Genomic DNA, 19601 nt, shown 5'->3' on the forward strand with positions numbered 1-19601 from the left:
CGAAATGTGCATACCACATCATAACATTTTATAGAAGTCCAGTTACGGAGCAAAGATAATCTCGGTTATAACCATCGTCCTGTTCTCTAGATACTGTATATTGAACACGCAAACACTGTGTATAACTTACAAATTCAGTTTGTTCAATGAATTCCTGTTGGCATTCAGCAAGGAATTTGTAAAGCCAGATATGTCAGGACTGTGTAAGCAAGTCTTAATTGGAGACAAACCTAGCATAATAATTTGTTTTTTTTTATACTGTCATTCATTATACCCATGAGGTAAATGTGGTAAATGAAAACATTTTAAGACAAATCCAGCTAAGCTGCATACCTGTAGATAACACCTTTTATCATTGATTATCCATGATTAAAATCCAGCATAATCCTCTTTGTGATATTGGTCATAAGTTGCATTTATCAAGGTGGTTAAAAATGCTCACACTGAACGTATCCACAATGTTCACAGTTAACATATTTCTGTCTTTTTAAATGTTTTCTTTTACCTACCACATATGTAGGTAAAGTTTAAGTATGGCTAAGATATGGCTGAGTTTACATATTTGAAAACAGTGGCATTACACTGCATCTCCCAATACTTTCTGACTTCCTCAACCTGTTTGTAACTCACCCTCATGCCCATTGGTTCACACCAAAGACATAAATGTTCAAAAAGCAGGTAATGAATATATGCTTTAATTAGTTTAAATAAAAAATAAAAATGTCCTATTATAGCTAGTCATTGTAGTTTTTAGCAAATTCTACTCAGACAAAAATAAAAGCATTTGTTGGGGACTATTGTTAACTGTGGATGATTGTTGTTTATTTACAGAAGCAGGACAGTGTGTGGTCGATTGTCTCCCTCATCTAGTGCAAAGCTGTGGCTCATTGATGTGTTTTTGGACAACAGTGAAGGTCTGTTACATAGGAATAAGATATATCAGGCTTTAAATTAGGGATAGACCGATTATCGGATCCATTATTGGATCCATTATGCAAATTATTTTCAATAATCTGCATTGTTATCGCTTCCAAATCGGTTTACTTAGTATCAGTATCTGTATCAGCTCTGAAAAAAACATAGTGTGCAATCCCTACTTTACACACTAGGACAATCACTTCATTGTTGGTTTTGCTCTTTTGGGATTTGCAGGCAATAACACAAATATAGAATATCCCCAGCACTATCCTTGAATGTTTTTGTTTTTTTGAGCCATGGGACAGAGGGTTAAATTGAATGATAGTATTACTCTAAAATACACATTATATTCTAATTCCTACTCTGGCCTCTCACTGACTGACCTCCTACCTCTTCGCTGCTGCTGCACTTGGTCTGGATAAACAGCCTGTCAGCGCAGCTGCCGCAGTGAGGGAAATGGAAAATGACAGTATGTGTCTTGGGAGCCGACTCACATCCTGACACTTTTCTCCTCTGACTGGCAAATATGATCATTGTAAGATCTCTCCTCCACCCTCTATATAGAAGAATGTTCTCAAAGAGAATACTAATGAGCTTAAAAATCCACACTGCTTGATTCATCTTGGATCTCTGAAGGTGTGATTCACTTTGCCATGTGACACCCTGCACCTCTTTAAGAAATCTACCCCATACATAATCTGCTCTGTACATTTTAATTGACTATAAATGTATGCTATTACTTGTCTTTTATAGGTAATCTAAAACTTCTGAATTCTTTGCAGTTTTTTGGGATGGTGGGAAATGTCGACTGTGTAGGCAGGATAAATGTAGTGATAATGGCCGTACATTTACAAGACAACATGGCCATCACCTTGTTCCATTAGCGTATATGCAGCTGAAGTATACCATAATGGCTTGAGGTCATAAATTGGAGTTGACAGCTGAGTGAAAATTTCAAGCTTTAGACAGAAGTAAAATGAGATTTTCTACCTGTTTTCTCTGCTGTCTTTTATTGTATTGTATTATAAACTAATACATTTATGGACAGAAATGCGTGATGTAGTGTTTAAGAGTAAATTTTTCACCTCCTTCAGTTTAACTCCAGAGGCAGATGCTGTTATTAAGTTCATCTGTCCTAAAAAAATAAATTAAAGTGTTGCACTGTGGCGCTCTCAGTCTTCAACAAGAAATAAAAAAACACAATGGATAGTATAATTAAGTGATACCTCCGAAAATACACAATAAACACAGAACTATTACACATCATAGGCACAGTTTTAGTGTCTGTGTGTGTGGGTACTATTCATTATTCTGACTACCTGTGGGAAGAAACTGTCTCTGAAACGGTGATGCGTGATTTAATGCTTCGGTTGCATTTCCAGATGGCAGGAGTGAGAATAGTGTGTGGGCTGGATGGCTGGTGTCCTTGATGATGCTTTGGGCTTTCCTTATGCAGCGGGTAATGAAGATATCATAAAGCTGCAGGAGGTCTGTGCCAGTAAATTTTTTATGCTTTACAGTGTTTTGCTGCAGTTTCCAGACCTGTACAGTCAAAACTGCCAAACCATGTAGTGTGATGCAGCCTGTCAGGATATACTCTCTATGGTGCAGTGATGAAAGTTAAGCCAAGCCTTGGTTCCCATGACAAATCTTTTGAGACGCCTCACAAACTAAAGTCTTTGTTGTGATTTCCTGAGGAAGCAGCTGGTATTATGAAAAAGTTTGTGATGTGTACAACAAGTTTAGAAATTTGTAAAATATATCCGGTGGCCAGGGTTGTTTTGGGAGTGGGGATCAGAGGTTACTAGAGAAAGGGAAGACAAGAGAGCATGTAAACAACAAATATGACCCAAGAGCAATGGGTGATTTCAAGTCTACAGCCACACTAGCAGCTCTGTGAGGCTGCACTGGCACTGTGGTGCTTTGAGCTCAATGTTAACATCATCATGCTAACATGCTCACATTTTTTGCTACTTTGCTGATATTGTTTGTTGTTCAACCACTTTCCTAATTTCCAGTACACCAACTCCAGTTGGTTCCTCTCTCACCTCGTGTAGCCATCGTTGTTTATCCTCATTATTATTAACAGCAAACAGCAGAGACTCAGCAGTTTTCTCCCGGGTGTGTTTCCTGCCATTGATCAAACAGTAACTCCAGAGGACAGCTGATGAAATGTTTACAGACATGGTGGTTGCCATGGACACCATCATGGTGTTTGCCTGTGCATTTAACACGTAACCTTTTACAAAAATCAGTACCAGATGAACTTTTGTAACTTACTGGAACATGAAAGCAATTTCTGTCTGTGGTTGCACAAGCCACTAGATATTGTTTAACACTGGTTTAAGACAAAACACACTAGAACAAATAGTTTGTGCAGAATGTAGAAGAGCACAACATTCTACAAAGGGGCTACCTTATACCGACTACATCAGAATTTAATAATCACAATATTGATTATCTTCGTCATCTCTTATATTTTCTGCCATGCTCAGGAGCAGATCTAGAGGGGTGGCTCCCGGTTTTATCTCAAATTGAACACATTCATTTACTTTATTTTAAAAATAATGTGCAAAAAAATGGAAATGAATGAAATGATAGAAGACACACATTTGGAAAATTGTCTGAAGATTTTGAAATAAAACAGTTTATTGATTTCTATTGCCACCATATTTCTAATCAATCCATCACTACATTGTGCCACAGTAATGAAATGTCTTTCAATTTATCTTAATTTTAATTTGTTTATTTTTCCCAAGCAAATATTGACCCTCTGAGTATTTCTCTGGATCTGCTCCAGGCCACTGAGTCTTGGTTGGAGAGTAGAGTTACTTAACTCCAGGAGTTCAGAGATGCAACAATTGAACTTTGCTGCCATTTTTCTTGACAGTAAAATTGTCATCACCGTAACTTCTCCCTCCTGTCAATGACAGAATCCCATTGGATACTTGTTGTAGAAGTCAGAGAGCGTAGCCATCCTCTTCATGGGAAATAATTGCCTTTTTCTGCACAGCAGTGTGAAAGGGCCTATTGTTACTATCCCTCCAATCAGCCAGTTACGTGAAAGAAATTTAGGATGCCACTTGGCCAACCAAGGGTACACTAGTGCCAGAGGGATGGCCACCACTGGATATTAGTGTTAGAAATATTTTAGCCACTGAAGTAAATGAGAATTTAATTTCTACACTAAGTCCAGTTATCTTTGACTAATTACTTCCAATTAGATGTGTTCTAATGAAACAGATGGACAAAGTGTTGTTGAATTTGCATTAACAGTAAAGAGCAGCTACAGCAAATGAACTACAGCAAATGGGAACTAAAATATATCTCCTAATAAATTTAGATCTAAAGGATTGTCTCTAACGATACTCTGTGTCAAATAAATGCCCACTTCCCTTCTTAGTTCAGGTTAAATATAATAACCATATGAGAATTTGCAGTGTGGAGAGTGACTAGAGAGCTCATAAAATATCTTTAAATATGTTGTGTTCTTTCTTACCCCATTGATACGTATAGCTATCCGATTTCTTTTAAATCTTGACATTTACTCGACCACAAGCTTGTCTACTAAGGATTTGCAGAAAATATTTTGTTCATCATTATCTCCTGTTGTGTTGGCTCTTAATTGGTGCAGCTATTTTAAAAGAAAAGAAAACAACCAATTAGCAAAGGTTATTAGGTTAAGGCTGTGTCTAGAAAATTCATCCGTTCGTTCAAATGCGCAGTAGTTTACAAGCATGTGGGCAGTTTTGTTTGTGAAAAGAGTAATTGGTATTATTTGGTCGTCTTTACCTCTCCACACACTGCAATAACAGCCAGAGGCCTGCCCAAGGGTGCTTACTCAGAGCAGTTTCTCATCTGGAGATGCACTGAATGAATCAAAGCACCTGCAGAGTGTTAGACAAAGCCCCATGTCATTCACAGAGGTGTGGTTAATAACACTGTTAGGCTATTCAGGCTCACTTCATTGTGTGTCAGAAAGAGCATTACAGCTGTTCAATACAATCAAACACAGAGCAGTTACTACCCTGGCCCTGAAGAGTAAAAGTAATGACTAGCCAGCTGATTGACAGTCACAGACAAACATGACCAATGTTTCCTCAGCTTTAGAGCAAATTAGTTTGCTATGAAATATCATCAGCAAACAAGACTTGATTAATGCATTACTAGTGTTTGATGCAAATTAAATGAATCTGCCAGTTGTCGACAATAATAAAAAAAAGAAGAAAATATAGAATATTGGGTAACACTTTATAATGAGTACACACTGTTAAGCATTAGTTAAGCATTAATAAATACTGAATTCATCATTTATAACGCATTTTTCTGACATGAATACACATTAATATGTAGTTTATAAACACAGTTAAACACAGTCACCAACCATTCATACATGTCTGAATAGTGGATGTGCGAGTGCATGCAGAAATGTACATCTAAATAGTTTATTCATCATTTACATACACTTTCTAAATGATATTACAAACCACTGACAAATCCTAAATAACTGGTTAGTAAGTGATGTATTTCTTGATTTAGAAATGCCGAATCCATCATATATAAAATATGAAAATGCAATCATTAGCACGTTATAGATGAGCTTATTAATGAAGAGTTAAACATTTATAACTGTGATTATAAACCACATAGTAATGAGTATTTACGGCAGGAACATGCTTTATAAATGATGAATTCAGTATTTACTAATCCATAACTAATGTGCTTATCAATGATGAATAAAACATTTTAACTGTGTTTATAAACTACATATTAATGTGTATTCATGTCAGAAAAATGCATTATAAATTATGAATTCAGTATTTATTAATGCTTAACTAATGCTTAATAGTGTGTACTCATTATAAAGTGTTACCGAATATTGCTAGACTTTAATTTTGGTGCCTGTTCCTCCAAGGTGTCAAACCAATTTGTAGGATCAAACCTGTGAATTCACACATGTGTATTCACAGGTTTATTTACACATACATCAAAACCATATAAGTGAATCTTAAAGCTCAGGTTGCATAGTGTCTCATATGTGTAGGCTAATTATTCTAAGTTGCGGTCCCCTCTGTGAACAGGGTTCAGAGGCGACAGCCTTTGAACTCTGGACATACTGAGCCCTCAAGTAGTGCTCTTCCTCCTGGACTGTAAAGTACAAAGTTCAATACAGTCAAACTCCCAGACCAGACTAATCTCAGGCACCACACAACCATTATTCCACATAATGTATTAAAAGTCTGGTCAGATCTCTGACATAAAAGGAAAGAAAATCATAGCAATTACACACATGGAAGGAGTGCTTAGATTGCCCAAATTCTCAATACTCTCCAATCTTCTAACCTGTCACCACTGAGGGGCAGACAGGCTAATTATGAGCACAGATATGTCCCAGCTCAGCCATGGCAGCAACCCTGACACTTTTGCTCCCCTGCACTGAACCACAACAGTAACTAATTAGCATAGACACTACCTTTCTGATCAACAAAAGCAGTCTCCCTTGTTTCCAATGACGCACCATGAATTTAAATGAGCCAATTAGCGTATGCATTTCCCCTGGTATCGAGTTCACAAAGTCTTTGATTGAGATTCTGCTGCACAGCAATACAGCAGAAAGTTTAGCTGCCCTGCAGGCCACTGTGGCCAGGAAGGGTGAGCCTCTTGTAACTCATACTATTGATTCATTGAAGTGTGGCGATCAGGATAATTGTTGATTCTCATAGTTTGATAAACATTAATTCACCAGCTTAAGAATGCATATTTTGGGCTTATTATTTAAATTTTTTTTCAAAACAAACAAACAAACAGAAAAGGGAATTTAACTTTTTATTTTAAATATTGCAAGCACTTCTAGTGCTTATTTAAGAAAGCAGGATGCAGCAGAAACTTTTACTTTAAAAATCCATTTGCAGTGCAATCATTCTGTAGATTCATAGTTTTTAATTACTTAGAGGACTGCGGCTGATTAGCAGCATAATCAGCAGCTCTTTTGCATTTTCTCCCCGTGTTTCTCTTCATTTTCTGATAGCATATTCTGTACTGTCCTTGCCATGAGAGGACCTTGTTCACTGTATTCTGCTGTGAATGTTGAATGTGAATATATACATATAATGTAGGAAATAGAACAACGTTTAAAGCATGGGCTCATCAACTGAGAGTTAAAACACACATTTTACTTTTGTTCAAAAATGATATTTTTTAACTAAAAATTCTTATTTTTCTGTGTCTTTTTTCACAACCAGCTGTTACAGGGAAAGTCCATTCCTAAACTGGGCTCACTCGACCAGATTGAAACAGGAAGTGGCGACGCAGAGGGACGTTATAGTGGCGACTGTGATGATGAGGACGGTTGTGGTGGTTCAGGTGGTAGCGAGAATAAGAGGAAGGTCTCCAGAGTCTCCAAATGTAAGTCTCATCTTTTTGTAATTTTATTGAACAATTAACCAATTAACCATATGAACCCATTGCCCTAAGGAGGTAAATAGCAAGACATAGAAAGAATATAACAATCAAGTCAGAACAAGCATTTATATGATATATATATATATATAGGATGGAGTGTAAGGATTTAAATTTAGATTGCATTTATTGTATTTTTAACTTTTATTTGTATTAATGGTATTGGTAGTGTTTTTGTCTACCTACCCTATGGCTGCAGATGGAAAGTGGCTTAAACTCGTGCCAAAGCTCTTCTCTTTGTATGAGGTTATGTTTTTTGTACATAAACCCTAACAAATAAATGTAATAAACTAAACTAAACATAAAACATGCAAAACATACTTAAGGAGTACTTAAAATGAATAAGATACAATAGGAGGAGAATAATAAAGGTTCACAAAGCACATCAGATCAAAACAATGAAGTAAGATTGATAAAATAACAGCAATAAATGCACAATAACAAGTTATACATATGGATGTTCTTATGCTTTTTTTTAATGTTCAGTGCATGCGTTGAATTCTGCCTTTTAACCATCTACCTTTCTAAAGTTGCAGAATTAGTTTTTGATCAGTGAAGACTATATTTTAATAAGACTTGCTCCAGTCTTCATTTTATGACAGCCATAATAATAGTCATTAAAGATAATAGTTGCTATGGGGACATTATTGCAATCATGGCCCGTTACTTTAAAAATGATGGCTCCACAGAGGATCAGTAACCCCTGATGAATCACAGTGTTGGAGCTCTCCTCTTCATTCTGCTACCTTTCACACTCTCCTCTCCTCTCAGCACATGGATTCTTCCTCTCCTCTCTCCTCTACTCTCCATCAAACATGTTAACAACCTGATTAATCACCTCTCTCATTTTGCCTACAGCGACAGCAAGGAAGGGGGAGGGGTCATCCAAACAAGCCGTTCAATCCGTGTAAATGTTTCCTTTACTGCTTGTCAGTCTGTCTCGAGGCTTTTGCAGCTCAGGCTCAGGGAAGCTGCTTAACAATCGCTCATCTGAGGCTGTAGGGAGGCTCTGACATTTATCACCCATTACAGTAGAGCCGCCCTTTCTTTGTCATAGGCCAGATCAGCCTGTCTCCCATATTTATGACCCAGTGTCTGTTGTGACCTCTGTCGAGCATGTGTCCTGCTGCCTGACCCTCACACAAATACTGAGGATTCCCCACCTGATCCAAACCTCTCTGGTCAGTCCCTGTAGTATTGTGCTGTTTTTTAAATTTATTGCTACAAAAAAGCATTTTTTAGTGGCTGTTTGGTGTAGGTATTTTTCTGTGGGGTTTATTGTTATAATATAATTTAATTAATCAGAAGAATTTGCAAGCCAAGGACTCAGCAGCATTAAAAACATAATGTTTCATTACTCTCTCTTAGCAGATTGAAAGTACAGCAAATCCTTACTGTACTAAAAATACTATCATCATCATCATCATCATCATACTGGAGGAAAATACTGCACTTGGGCTACAATTAACCTTAATTGAACCTTACCTTAAAAACAAATTAAATCAGTCCATCTAATTTTTGTTTTCATCTGCAGGCACAGTTTAAATAGAAAGTATAATACAGGAGATTTAATTCAAAACACCTCTTCAACCTGTAGGAGTGAATGAAGGTCACAGATAAACAATCAACCCACTGTCCTCTGAATCATTCTTCATCGTCATTGTTTGTAACCAACATAGACATGGAACAGCTTCAGACACTAACTGGTGTATAACCCGGGTTAATACACACATGTTAAACCCCCATATGACCAATTCTATGAGACTCTTTGTCGCCAATAAACACTTGGTCATTGCCATTTGCATTGCCAAGACTCTGCCTGCTAATGTAAGTCTTTGTATATATCTGCTAAGGGTTGATAAGAGATACATTTATGGCTGAGAGGAGTCAAAATTGGCACAAATATCTGTTACACAGTTATAGCAATTCTGTATTGCCAAATAATCATCCTCTATTCAGGTCAGTCAACTTACATGGAATGGATTAGTATGTGAATATTGCATGTGTACAACATTGATATTTGGTGTCTGACCTTGTCACGTGCCACAAGAAAGCACCAAGCTCAGCACAGCTAGGAGAAGGGAGTGTTGATAACTTTGCCCTCAGGGGAGCATAGGTTGCCGGCATGCTCATTCAGAAATGCATGTTAGATGGTCAAATGGCTATGGAAAGCACTTTCCTCCACACCTTTCTAACACTGGGAAGCTGTGTGCGACTGTTAACTGTAACTTTCCACATCGGATAATTTGACATTCACACCTACTTCATGCCACCATTGGCCAGCTGTGCAGAGGTGAGAAAGTAAGCCTGGTTTGATGTTTACTCTCATGTACAACAGTGCAGTTTGTCGTAATTTAGAGGAATTCTCTGGAGGTTCATGTCTCTCTACTTTCCCCTCTGGCGTCTGCCCTCTGACGAGCTCATATTAGGTAAAACTCGACCTCTTGAGAATGGCAGCCAATCAAAACTGATAAGCTGTGACCCTAACATTGATGGCAAATTTGAGGTCTTTGATTCAGTATGAAATAGATATTGATGAGATTCAATGTACTGAGCAAAATGACACAACAAAATTGCTTATGATTCCTCAAGAAGGAGGCAACCTCAACAGGGTTTTCTTTTAAATAAAAGCATTATCTGAGGTCACAAGTTGCCTGATGCTAAATAACACAGAAGTTAATTTGCAACAGCAGACAGCTCATATTGCAGGGGGAGGATTTCCTCTATCTGGGATGCATTGTGATCATCACGTTTGTTTAGATCAGACAAGTGGTGCAAATCTACATCAGCTGCACTGAGCTGTTGCCAAATGCTTTGACAGTCAATACATTAACTTTGTTCTCCATGGGTGGAAAATGTAATTAATTTAGCTTTATTTGTTGCTAGAAATACAATGAGAGTTCTTAAAAGTTACATCTCACTGTAGCAACAGTGTTGATAAATTGGCTACCATGAGTTGAAATCACAGTGGTGGTGATACACTATTAATGAACTGTGTTCGTTTTTATTTCAGTCTGTGTGCAAAAACTTCTAGACAGAAAGCCAAAGAGACAGAAATACAATATTAAATACAACTATAGAACCAGAAACAAATGTGGCCACAGAACCGAGTAAAAAAAATCCATGGAGGTGAGATCAAAACCAAAGTGCTAATAACATCTCACCAAGCTGATGATCAACAAACAGGGATGAACAGAGATTTAAATAACACAACTGTCACTGTGGAGTTCTTCAGAGAATGAAATCACAAGAAGACTGAGAGAGAAGTGTTGAGAAACAAAGTGAGAAAAATATCTGATGTGGTGGTTTGTTTTCTGATCTTTTTCATAGTGTCATTAATGTTATAAGGAGTTCGGTCTAGACCTGCTCTATTTGAAAAGTGTCCTGAGATAACTTCTGTTATGAATTGGCGCTATACAAATAAAATAAAAAAAAAATTTAATTGAATATACATTCTGAGTTTTTAAATCCCAGACTATATAGAAATGATAAGGTGCCATTTCATGACAAGCGTACAGTCTGTCAAAGTAAACTGAGTACAGTGATATTGCCATCTCAGTGCCAGATACTTAGACACCATGTATAATTTAATTTGATTTCTTTCTCTGCAATTATCCATAATCCCTTTCCTTTCTGTCTTTGATGTTTATCAGCAGAACATGGTGATAGATCGGGATGATAAGGAAATAAAATGGGAGAAGCTCAATACAGACAATACAAGCCTGATTTAAGGGATTATCCTCATTAAGCAGAATTGCTGTTATGCGAGAATGATGTGTATGTGACAAGAAGCAACAATGTGAGAAGTTCATCCTTCAGAAATATTTCAAGGATTTTTGACTGCATAGAAATTGTAGTAGGGTAGTATTTATTTTATTGCAGATCGCTGAACTACCCGATGTAGTCACTGTATTTGTAAAAGACTGGTAGGTTTTAGGGTTTTTTCGTGAGAATTACTGAACGCACACAGCAAAAATGGAAAAAGATGGATTCATTTCATCTTTCTCACAGTTCATTGGGTAACACCAACTAAAGAAGACCAAGATGTACTGAAGCATGTATCCAGGATCTATCATGCATTTTCTTCCCACATCAGGTCTTATTTTTTCCCTTCTTACAGACCTGCGCATTGGTTCAACAAACACACGTCTGACTTTTAAATAAATAAAATGAACATTTACCACTGATGAGAACTAGCACCTCAATGTCAAACCTATTGTAAGATCACAGTGTTGTGTATTGCAGCCCGTTAAAGTACATGTAAAGCATCATAACCAGGATTGAAATGACTAATTATAATAGACATAATTGGAATACTAATTAAGAAAAGCTATAATGTATCCCATGTCTGTGGAGCTGTATTGGTGTGGCTGTGTGTGCTTTGTGCAAGTGTTACACTCCTTGTATGTACATATTGCACAAATTCAGAACAAGAGAAATTGTGTGATATGCAGAACTTAATTTTAGTAGATAAGTTGAAGCCAACTGGTCTCAAGTAGTTGGGATTAGAAGTATCTCTGCTGGGGCCCTACTTTATGATTGAGCCTGATGACATAATTATACACCTGGTTTAATCACATAAAAACCTTGCTTAGCTCAGCTTTGAATATAATAAATCCAGTTTTGCCATTTTAGCTATGGTAATCATGACACAGTTGTGAGATAAAAAAAACAAGAGTACTGCCATGCTGTAGTGAGGCTATACTCAAGCTCAGTGCTGCTTTGGGCTAACATGCTCACAATGACAATGCTACCATGTAGATGTTATCGATATAATCTTTGCCATGTCCACTATATAAGTTTAGCATGTTATGTTGTTAACATTTGCTATTTATTACGAAACACAATGGTGCTACAGCTGAGGACGAGGGGAATGTCACTAATTTTGCATGTATGTTCTCATAAAGCAAAGTATTGGATGAATTAGAATTTTGACCTGATGGCGGCGCTAGATGAAAAGTCAGAGGATTATCAAATTTATTAGCATTCATCATCTGGGAACAGTTAAGGAAATTTCACTGAATGATGATTTCACTGACTGCTGGTGCCCCTAGATGAAAATGAATGGGCTCATCAGAGTCATAAGGATTCATCCTCTGGGCACCACAAATGTCTGTACAAAATTGAATTGCAGTCCATCCAATAGTATTATATAATATATTTCAGTCTGTACTAAAACGGGGGACCAATTGACTAATATTGCTATCCCTAGACCTGTGCCGCTAGCACAAAAAACATACTTACCTTGCTTGTTGCAACATGTACTTAATAGAAGAAGAAAAACAGAGGTTTTTCTCAACTTCCCTTTATCCATTTCTAAACCTTGGATTTCTGTGACCTGTCAACAAAGCCTGCAGTGGAGAACAACGAAGAGGTTTTTTCATGCTCTAACCCCAAAAGACAGCTCTGTGCCTCTTATCTTGCCTGGCGTGATTCAGCTGCAGACACTGTGACTGCTTGCAGCGTGAGCGTTGTACTGCAAAAAGACATCTGTCAGACACAGTGGCAGCAGGAGAGACGCAAATCGATTCCTAGCAAGTAAGCACAATGAAGGGAAGGGGAGAGGCTCCCTTACCATGACTCTTATTAATTAGTAGTGTCTCAGCAGGAGAGTATTTGATGTTTGAGCCTATACCTTGCAGGCTAGTGGTAAACGACTGCATGTAGCTGTTGCATGTAGAACGCCTCCACTCTCTAATGTCATACGATAATTAGTATTCAGCTGGGTTATCTGCATACAAACTAATTTTCTGTCATGATTTACGGTGTATATGTTCCAGCTCTAAATGAGAGATCTGAGGGATTGGGAATTACATCGTGGCCACTTTGTTGCACATATACAGTAATAAGCCTAACACTGGGAGCCATTTTGAGTCTTCCTAACAGGCCCTGAAATACTACTCTGTGCCCATTAGAAAGATCTTTATCCTCATTACAGTGTGAGATCAAATTAGGTCACCTGCTGTGACTCTTGCCCTCCTCTGTGCCAGTAATAATGGGATCAAAATCATTTACAGCAGTGTGTCTCATAAGCTTTTGACCAGTGAGCCTTACTGGGTTGGACTCCCAGGTTGTCTGTTTGTCACTCGATTAAATTAACCCACTGAACTAATTAATAACTAAGTTATTCATGAAAGACTTTATGTCTCAGGAAGACACATTTCCAAATAGTGCAGTTTTATGGTCACATGCTATATGTCAGTTGCTATATGGAATTCTGACTAAAGGTGAAATACATTGTACAAATAGCAATCGACTCATCTAGAAATTTAGGTGAATAATATAATTCAAAATATTTTTTGGATTTGGAATATTTCTTCAATTTACTTCACTGTACTCTCTAAGCTGTACTTTGAAAAGAAGTCTGAATTTATTAGCGTTTATTTTGAATATACAAAAATGAAAAGCTCTGTCACAAACCATATTCCATTGTTCTCACTGATTTGTTTTCAGTAGACCAAAAACACCAATCTTCACATGTTAAAATAGTATCATTATTTTCAATGAAAATGGGTAAAAAGTAAAAATGATGAGCCTTAATTTTAGCTACAGTAGTAACCATGTAGGTCAGGCTGTGTTGAATGTCAGTCTCATTGATATTGAGGAGCTGCTGTAACTTAAACTGCTACTGTAGCTGTTGGGGAATATAATGTAATTAAACCTTTAGCAGCTAATGTTGAAATATGACTTTGGTTTAGATTTGGTACTGAACTGTAGACATGCGCAAATACATGTTTCAGTTAAAGAATAATGAAGTAAAACCAATGCTCAGTGGCTAATCGACCTAAAACCAGACTATTGCAATCTTCCAGAGCAGAAGTCACCATTAGAAAAGCAAATGGGTCCTGAAATGAACCACACCCAATGGTTAAAGAAACTAATAGTTTTGCATTAAAGCCAAACACCACAAATGTATCACCAGGAGATTTCCATACTGACTGTCTGACACAATGTAGGAATGTATTGATCATGAAAGACAGCCACAAGGGAATAGCGCCATCCAACTACCGTCTAGCATGGAAACTCCTGTCAGACATCAAAGTCTTGAAGCTGAAGGGACATGTGTGCCGATAGATGACCAAAGCTCAGCAGGGGATTGGAAACAACACCAGAGGCCCAAAGCACCAGCTACTGGAAGACGGAGCTGTCACTGTACGAAGTTGAAACAGATGAACTGGAGCACAGTCTGTATACGACAGTGGTATTCGGACCCTTTACTTAAGTAAAAAGTCTCACCTCATAGACCTGCAATAAAAATATAACTTTAATAAAGGTATGTGTTAGAAGCATGAAAAATGGGCAAGCGTAAAAATATAGTAGAACCAAAAGTAGTATGAAAATAGAATATTAAAGTTGAATGATATACTATTTTATATACAGTAAATGTCAAACTCTGTTGCCAAAATTATGTTTTTAAGGAAATTGTAAAAACAGTTATGGAAATGTTTGTTCTACTGGTGTGAAGAGTTTCTGATGTACTTGAGGGAATTCATAACATGACATTGCAGTGATCCTTAGTTTGATTGCTTTATATGTAAATTTGCATACATTTAAAATATTGAGATATATATATATAAATACTCAGTTGCCAGTTAAAACTAACTAAGCTAAAACTAATGCAGTCCAATACACCAGTCCTGCATTAAATCCCACCTTCATGAAGGTTATAATGTTCAGTTTTTGTTAGAGAGCCGTTGACTCAACCTTATTGTTTGGAAGCTCTTGCTTTGGTGCTGCTGAACTGTGTTGCATTATATAGACAAGTTTTTCTATTGTTTTGTCCACTCTATTTATATCGATGAGTGTAGGCTAAATGACAGAAACACCTATCTGTATGATGCCATACAGTTCAAAAGCACCACAAACTACATCTTCCAAAGAAATTCTTATTTCCATGATGTTGATTCCAACTATACTGCTTAGCTGTAGTTTGAATAAACAACCATGAAGACTGCAGCATTAATGGATCCTTGGAATGCTTGTCTTGCATTTGTTGCAAACCTGCTTTAACCCTTTAGTCAGATAACAAAGCATGAGATAAAGGTTCATGAGGGGGGCTTTGATCTGTCATGTCATCTACATGCAAGCCATCAGCCTGAATGACCAGAGGATCTACAGTAATGCAACAGTGAAGCCATTTGGATTAGACAAATGTAGCTGGGTGGATGCAAATGGAGTGAGAATAATTGGAACTGAAAGGGTTGAACTATCAGAAGGCCACATGACAGACTTGACAGTCCAGCCAGAACCCAAGAAAGGTAAAGTAAAGTATTACCTCAATACCTACAGTATCCTCTACTGATATTCAGCTGGTGTTCTACAAGGAAAAAAATAAAATTAAAGCTTTTGATATCAAGAAAAAGAAAATCCTTACAGATTTCACCCAAAGTCCATCACCCTGTAGTGCAGCTGGAGAAGGTTAAGGTGAGCATCAAGGACACTGTGTAAAACACGAAGCAGTCATGAGTGCATTAGTAAAATGGCTCCTGTCATTGGCAGACAGATGAGGTGGCTGCAGAGATTGCCAGAAAAAGACACCATCTGCCATTAGGGATGTCCAGAACTGATTGAGCAAATGATTTGATAACAAGAATAAAGTCTTAATTCAGCTTTTATTTAAAAGTTAAATTTTTTCCATTCAGAAAGGTGCAATTCATTATGTTGGTGATGGTATTCACCAATGTGACCTTAAATATAAATTTTTAAGTAGCCTGGAAATGGACAACAAAGCCTAACTTTCTTTTTTACATTAATAAACAACAAGAAATGTCTACCTGTCGTCCATATATCAATACTAGCGTACTTCCTTGTTTTACGAATAAGAGAGTGCACAATTTGAAGCAGCCATGAAACAATCAGCTATGGTCAGCCCTGTAAAGTCCACTCGAAGGTTCCTGAACTATCAGAAAACACGAGTCCCTGATTCTTTTGGTTGAAACACAGGTTAAGTTCCTAATCAATTCCTCAAAAGGTTCTTGGTCCCCTGGGAAACTTCCTGTGTTGATATTTCATGATGATATTTTTATTAAATAAAATAGGATTTCCTTTGTGTTTTAATGCTTCAGAACCAAATGCTTTTATGTAGTCAAATGCTGTGATAGATTGATGTAGGAAGCCGAGTTACGAATTTTGTTGCAAAAGAAAAAGTTGCACTGGCCTGATGGTCTGGTCTAATGTTCAGGAATTATGTTCAAGTCGATTTCATTTTCATACTTTAACCCAACAGTATGTATTCTCAAAACTCTGACAGCAGAAATAAAACATCTATATCCAATGGATGTATCTTGAGCTGAAAAAATGGGAAAATATTTAATTCTGGACATAACAGTTCAGAAGTTATTGGCCAAACCTACGCACGCACTATTTCTCACAACACCATTGGCTACTCTGTGTAACCTTTGCTGTTTGACTAGTAGTGGAGAGCTCTGAAACTGATTCAGGATTGGTTGCTCTAAGACTTGCAGTCTTGGTGGGAGACGGTGCTGGTGGACATTGAGAGGAAAAAATCTTAACACAAACAGTATAGATTCAATCCTACAGGCTTCAACCCCTAATAACTATGTATTTGGAAATACAGGGTATTAAAAGTCAGCTACTCTTAAATTTACAGCATTACCAGAAAAATTAAAAAGGAACTGATTAAGCCTAAAATTGAATTCAGAATGTCAGGTTGTTCACAATGTTTGTTTTTCCTTCTTATATGTTATGTACACTATGCTAAGGTTGCTTCCTCATTTGAATTTAGGTTACCTTGACATGCCCTAGATACTAAACCACCTTAAACAACATATTAACCTTACTGCCTCCTACTCATCCACAGATTGTTCGAGGTTTTAGCTTCACTGTGGGATTAGTTTATGTAATCAGTCTCTTGTGACTCATCATGAACGCCTCCCCCGTTTACTGTGGGCTTATCTAACTCATATGGATAATCATGCACCTTTCTTCAACTCAGCATGCTTTCAACTATTGGAAGTGATAGATGTGAGTGACTTAAAATAGTTATTATATTTGTCACAGATATCTAGGACAGAGTGACACACTGTTCTAATATGTATTAACATCTTAATGCAGGTTTTCTGATAAACCACAGTAAGGCAGGTAACAGGTAACAGTCTGGATCAATATTTAATTTTAATTTAATAATATATCAATAACAGATTACAGACATACTGACCAGGTTACCCTCTACTTTAAAAATACATTTCTTTTTGTCCTTTTTCAAGTACACAGAAAAAATAAAGATTTTGTCGCTGCCCGTTTACGAATAAGAATATTTGTACCCTTTCACATAAGTAAGCCGAGGCAGATGGAAGCATACAGATTAATATCTGCTGTGTATTAACATATGGTCATGGCTTAGATTGGATTCTGTTTCAGATGAAATACACACCTTACGTATGTGCTTTGAACATCATTGCCTGATCTAACTCAAACCATGCTTGGATGAAAACAAAATGCAATTGCTTTTTGATTTGCCACAGCAAACATAATGACATTTTTATTGTAAGATAATAGAAACCTTGCATTTTCTTTATCATTTCCCGTCCAGGTGTTTTTGTTTTTTTAAGCAAAGCTTTTTAACCACAGTAAATTGTCATTATCTTCAACGGCACATTCCTGTTTTTCAATCATTTTCTCGTACCGTGGATGATTTAATGGCTGGCTTAATGAGCTGCGGCTTGCATGTGGAAGGACATCTCATTGTGTTAATGAACCATGAAAAGGGCAAGCACACATCACTGTGTGAACTGTTTTAATAATCAGCTTGGTGTCAGACACACAGTCCATCTACCAAAAGTCTGCTATATCAATAAGCACAGATGCTGAACGTTTTATTAAGACAGCTTATTCTGTGATGTCCCGGCAACCAATCGACACTGACCCTCTTCTTACCGCCTCTCCCCTCCATGTCTCTCCAGCTTTTACTCACTGACTGTGTGCCACCAAGTAGATACTTTCAAGGCCATATTTGACTGGCTGTTGTGAGCTTTGATGTGATCTTAAAATAATAGCTTTCCTATGACATGCTGTGATGAAAAGTCTAATGAAAATGTTGTATTATGAGACCAAATCACATGAGCTTTACTCTGATGTAGACTGCTGGGATGTATCAGTTGTGCATATAATTTCTTTTTTTACATAGTGGGCCCCATTTTATATTTTGATTTTGCATTAGGTAATAATTGACATTCTTAGTTTTTCATTAGGTTGTCCTTAAAGTCACACTAGGTATAATTTTACCTTAAACGTAAAAACAAGACTACAGCCATGCTAGAAGCTCTGTGAAGCTGTACTTAGGCACAGGTGTGCTTTAAACTAAATGCTAATGTGCTCAATATGACAACACTAAATACAGTTTAGTTTGGTGTGTTAGCATGCTAACACTTGCTAATTAGCACTAAACACAAGGTACAGCTGAGACTGATTGGAATACCATTAGATTTGCAGGTGTTTGGTCATAAAGGATATATCAAAATTTTGATTGTGGCGCTACATGAAGAGAGTACAGGAGACATCACAATTCATCCCTGGGTGAATGTAAATGTAAAAAACATGGCAACCTATTCTACTGTATTTGTGGAGATATTTCTAATGACTAAAGCTTGTGGTGGTGCTAGAGGTACAGTCATCATAAATGTCATGGATGTCTATACAAAGTTTCATAGCAATCCACCCAATAGTTAAGATATTTCAGTCTGCACCAAAGTGGCAGACTGACCGGCCAAACAATATTTCCATCCGGTGAGCCACGCAGTTAGCACCGCTTAAAAAGAAATTGGTGTAGCCTCAGTGATATTCAATTCTGAAATTCAGTTCAGCTGCCTTGCAGCACCATTTCATGTTTGAGAGTGGGTCAGAAGTGGTTGTAAATGTTCTAAAACCCACTTCACTTTTCCCTTGTGAAAAAAAAAAATCAACAAGGTCATAAATGTAGTTTTTCTCTGGAAAAAAAATTATTACCACTGAAATTCTAACAGAATTGTGTATTGCAGCTTGTGGTGACATGAAAGTAGACTTTGCATGACCCACACCACTTGTCAGCAAGGTGACATATGACAGGCAGGTTTCTGTCTCTTTCCTCTTCATGTCCTCCTAAAATTTCACTCAGCCTTCATCCTCAGACCTCCAAGGTCATCCTTAGATGTGCATCAGCAACCCTGGCAGACCCACGCGCTGCTCTCCCATCATCCCTCCTCTCTGTCTGCCTGCCCTGCCAGGCA

The 19601-nt window shown here is 37.4% G+C and overlaps 1 protein-coding gene across 1 annotated transcript in view; it reads left to right on the forward strand.

The window, feature by feature from the left end:
• The window catches only part of gpc5a (glypican 5a), a 110471-nt gene that overhangs the window by 60594 nt on the left and 30276 nt on the right, over positions 1-19601 (forward strand). Inside the window, exon 8 of the mRNA XM_051379037.1 lies at positions 7161-7323. Within this exon, the coding sequence (XP_051234997.1) occupies positions 7161-7323 (163 nt within the window). The remainder of the gene's footprint in view (positions 1-7160; positions 7324-19601) is intronic.

This window comes from Dicentrarchus labrax, unplaced genomic scaffold (genome assembly GCF_905237075.1).
Source record: "Dicentrarchus labrax unplaced genomic scaffold, dlabrax2021, whole genome shotgun sequence".
In the NCBI taxonomy this organism is placed as follows: Eukaryota; Metazoa; Chordata; class Actinopteri; family Moronidae; genus Dicentrarchus; species Dicentrarchus labrax.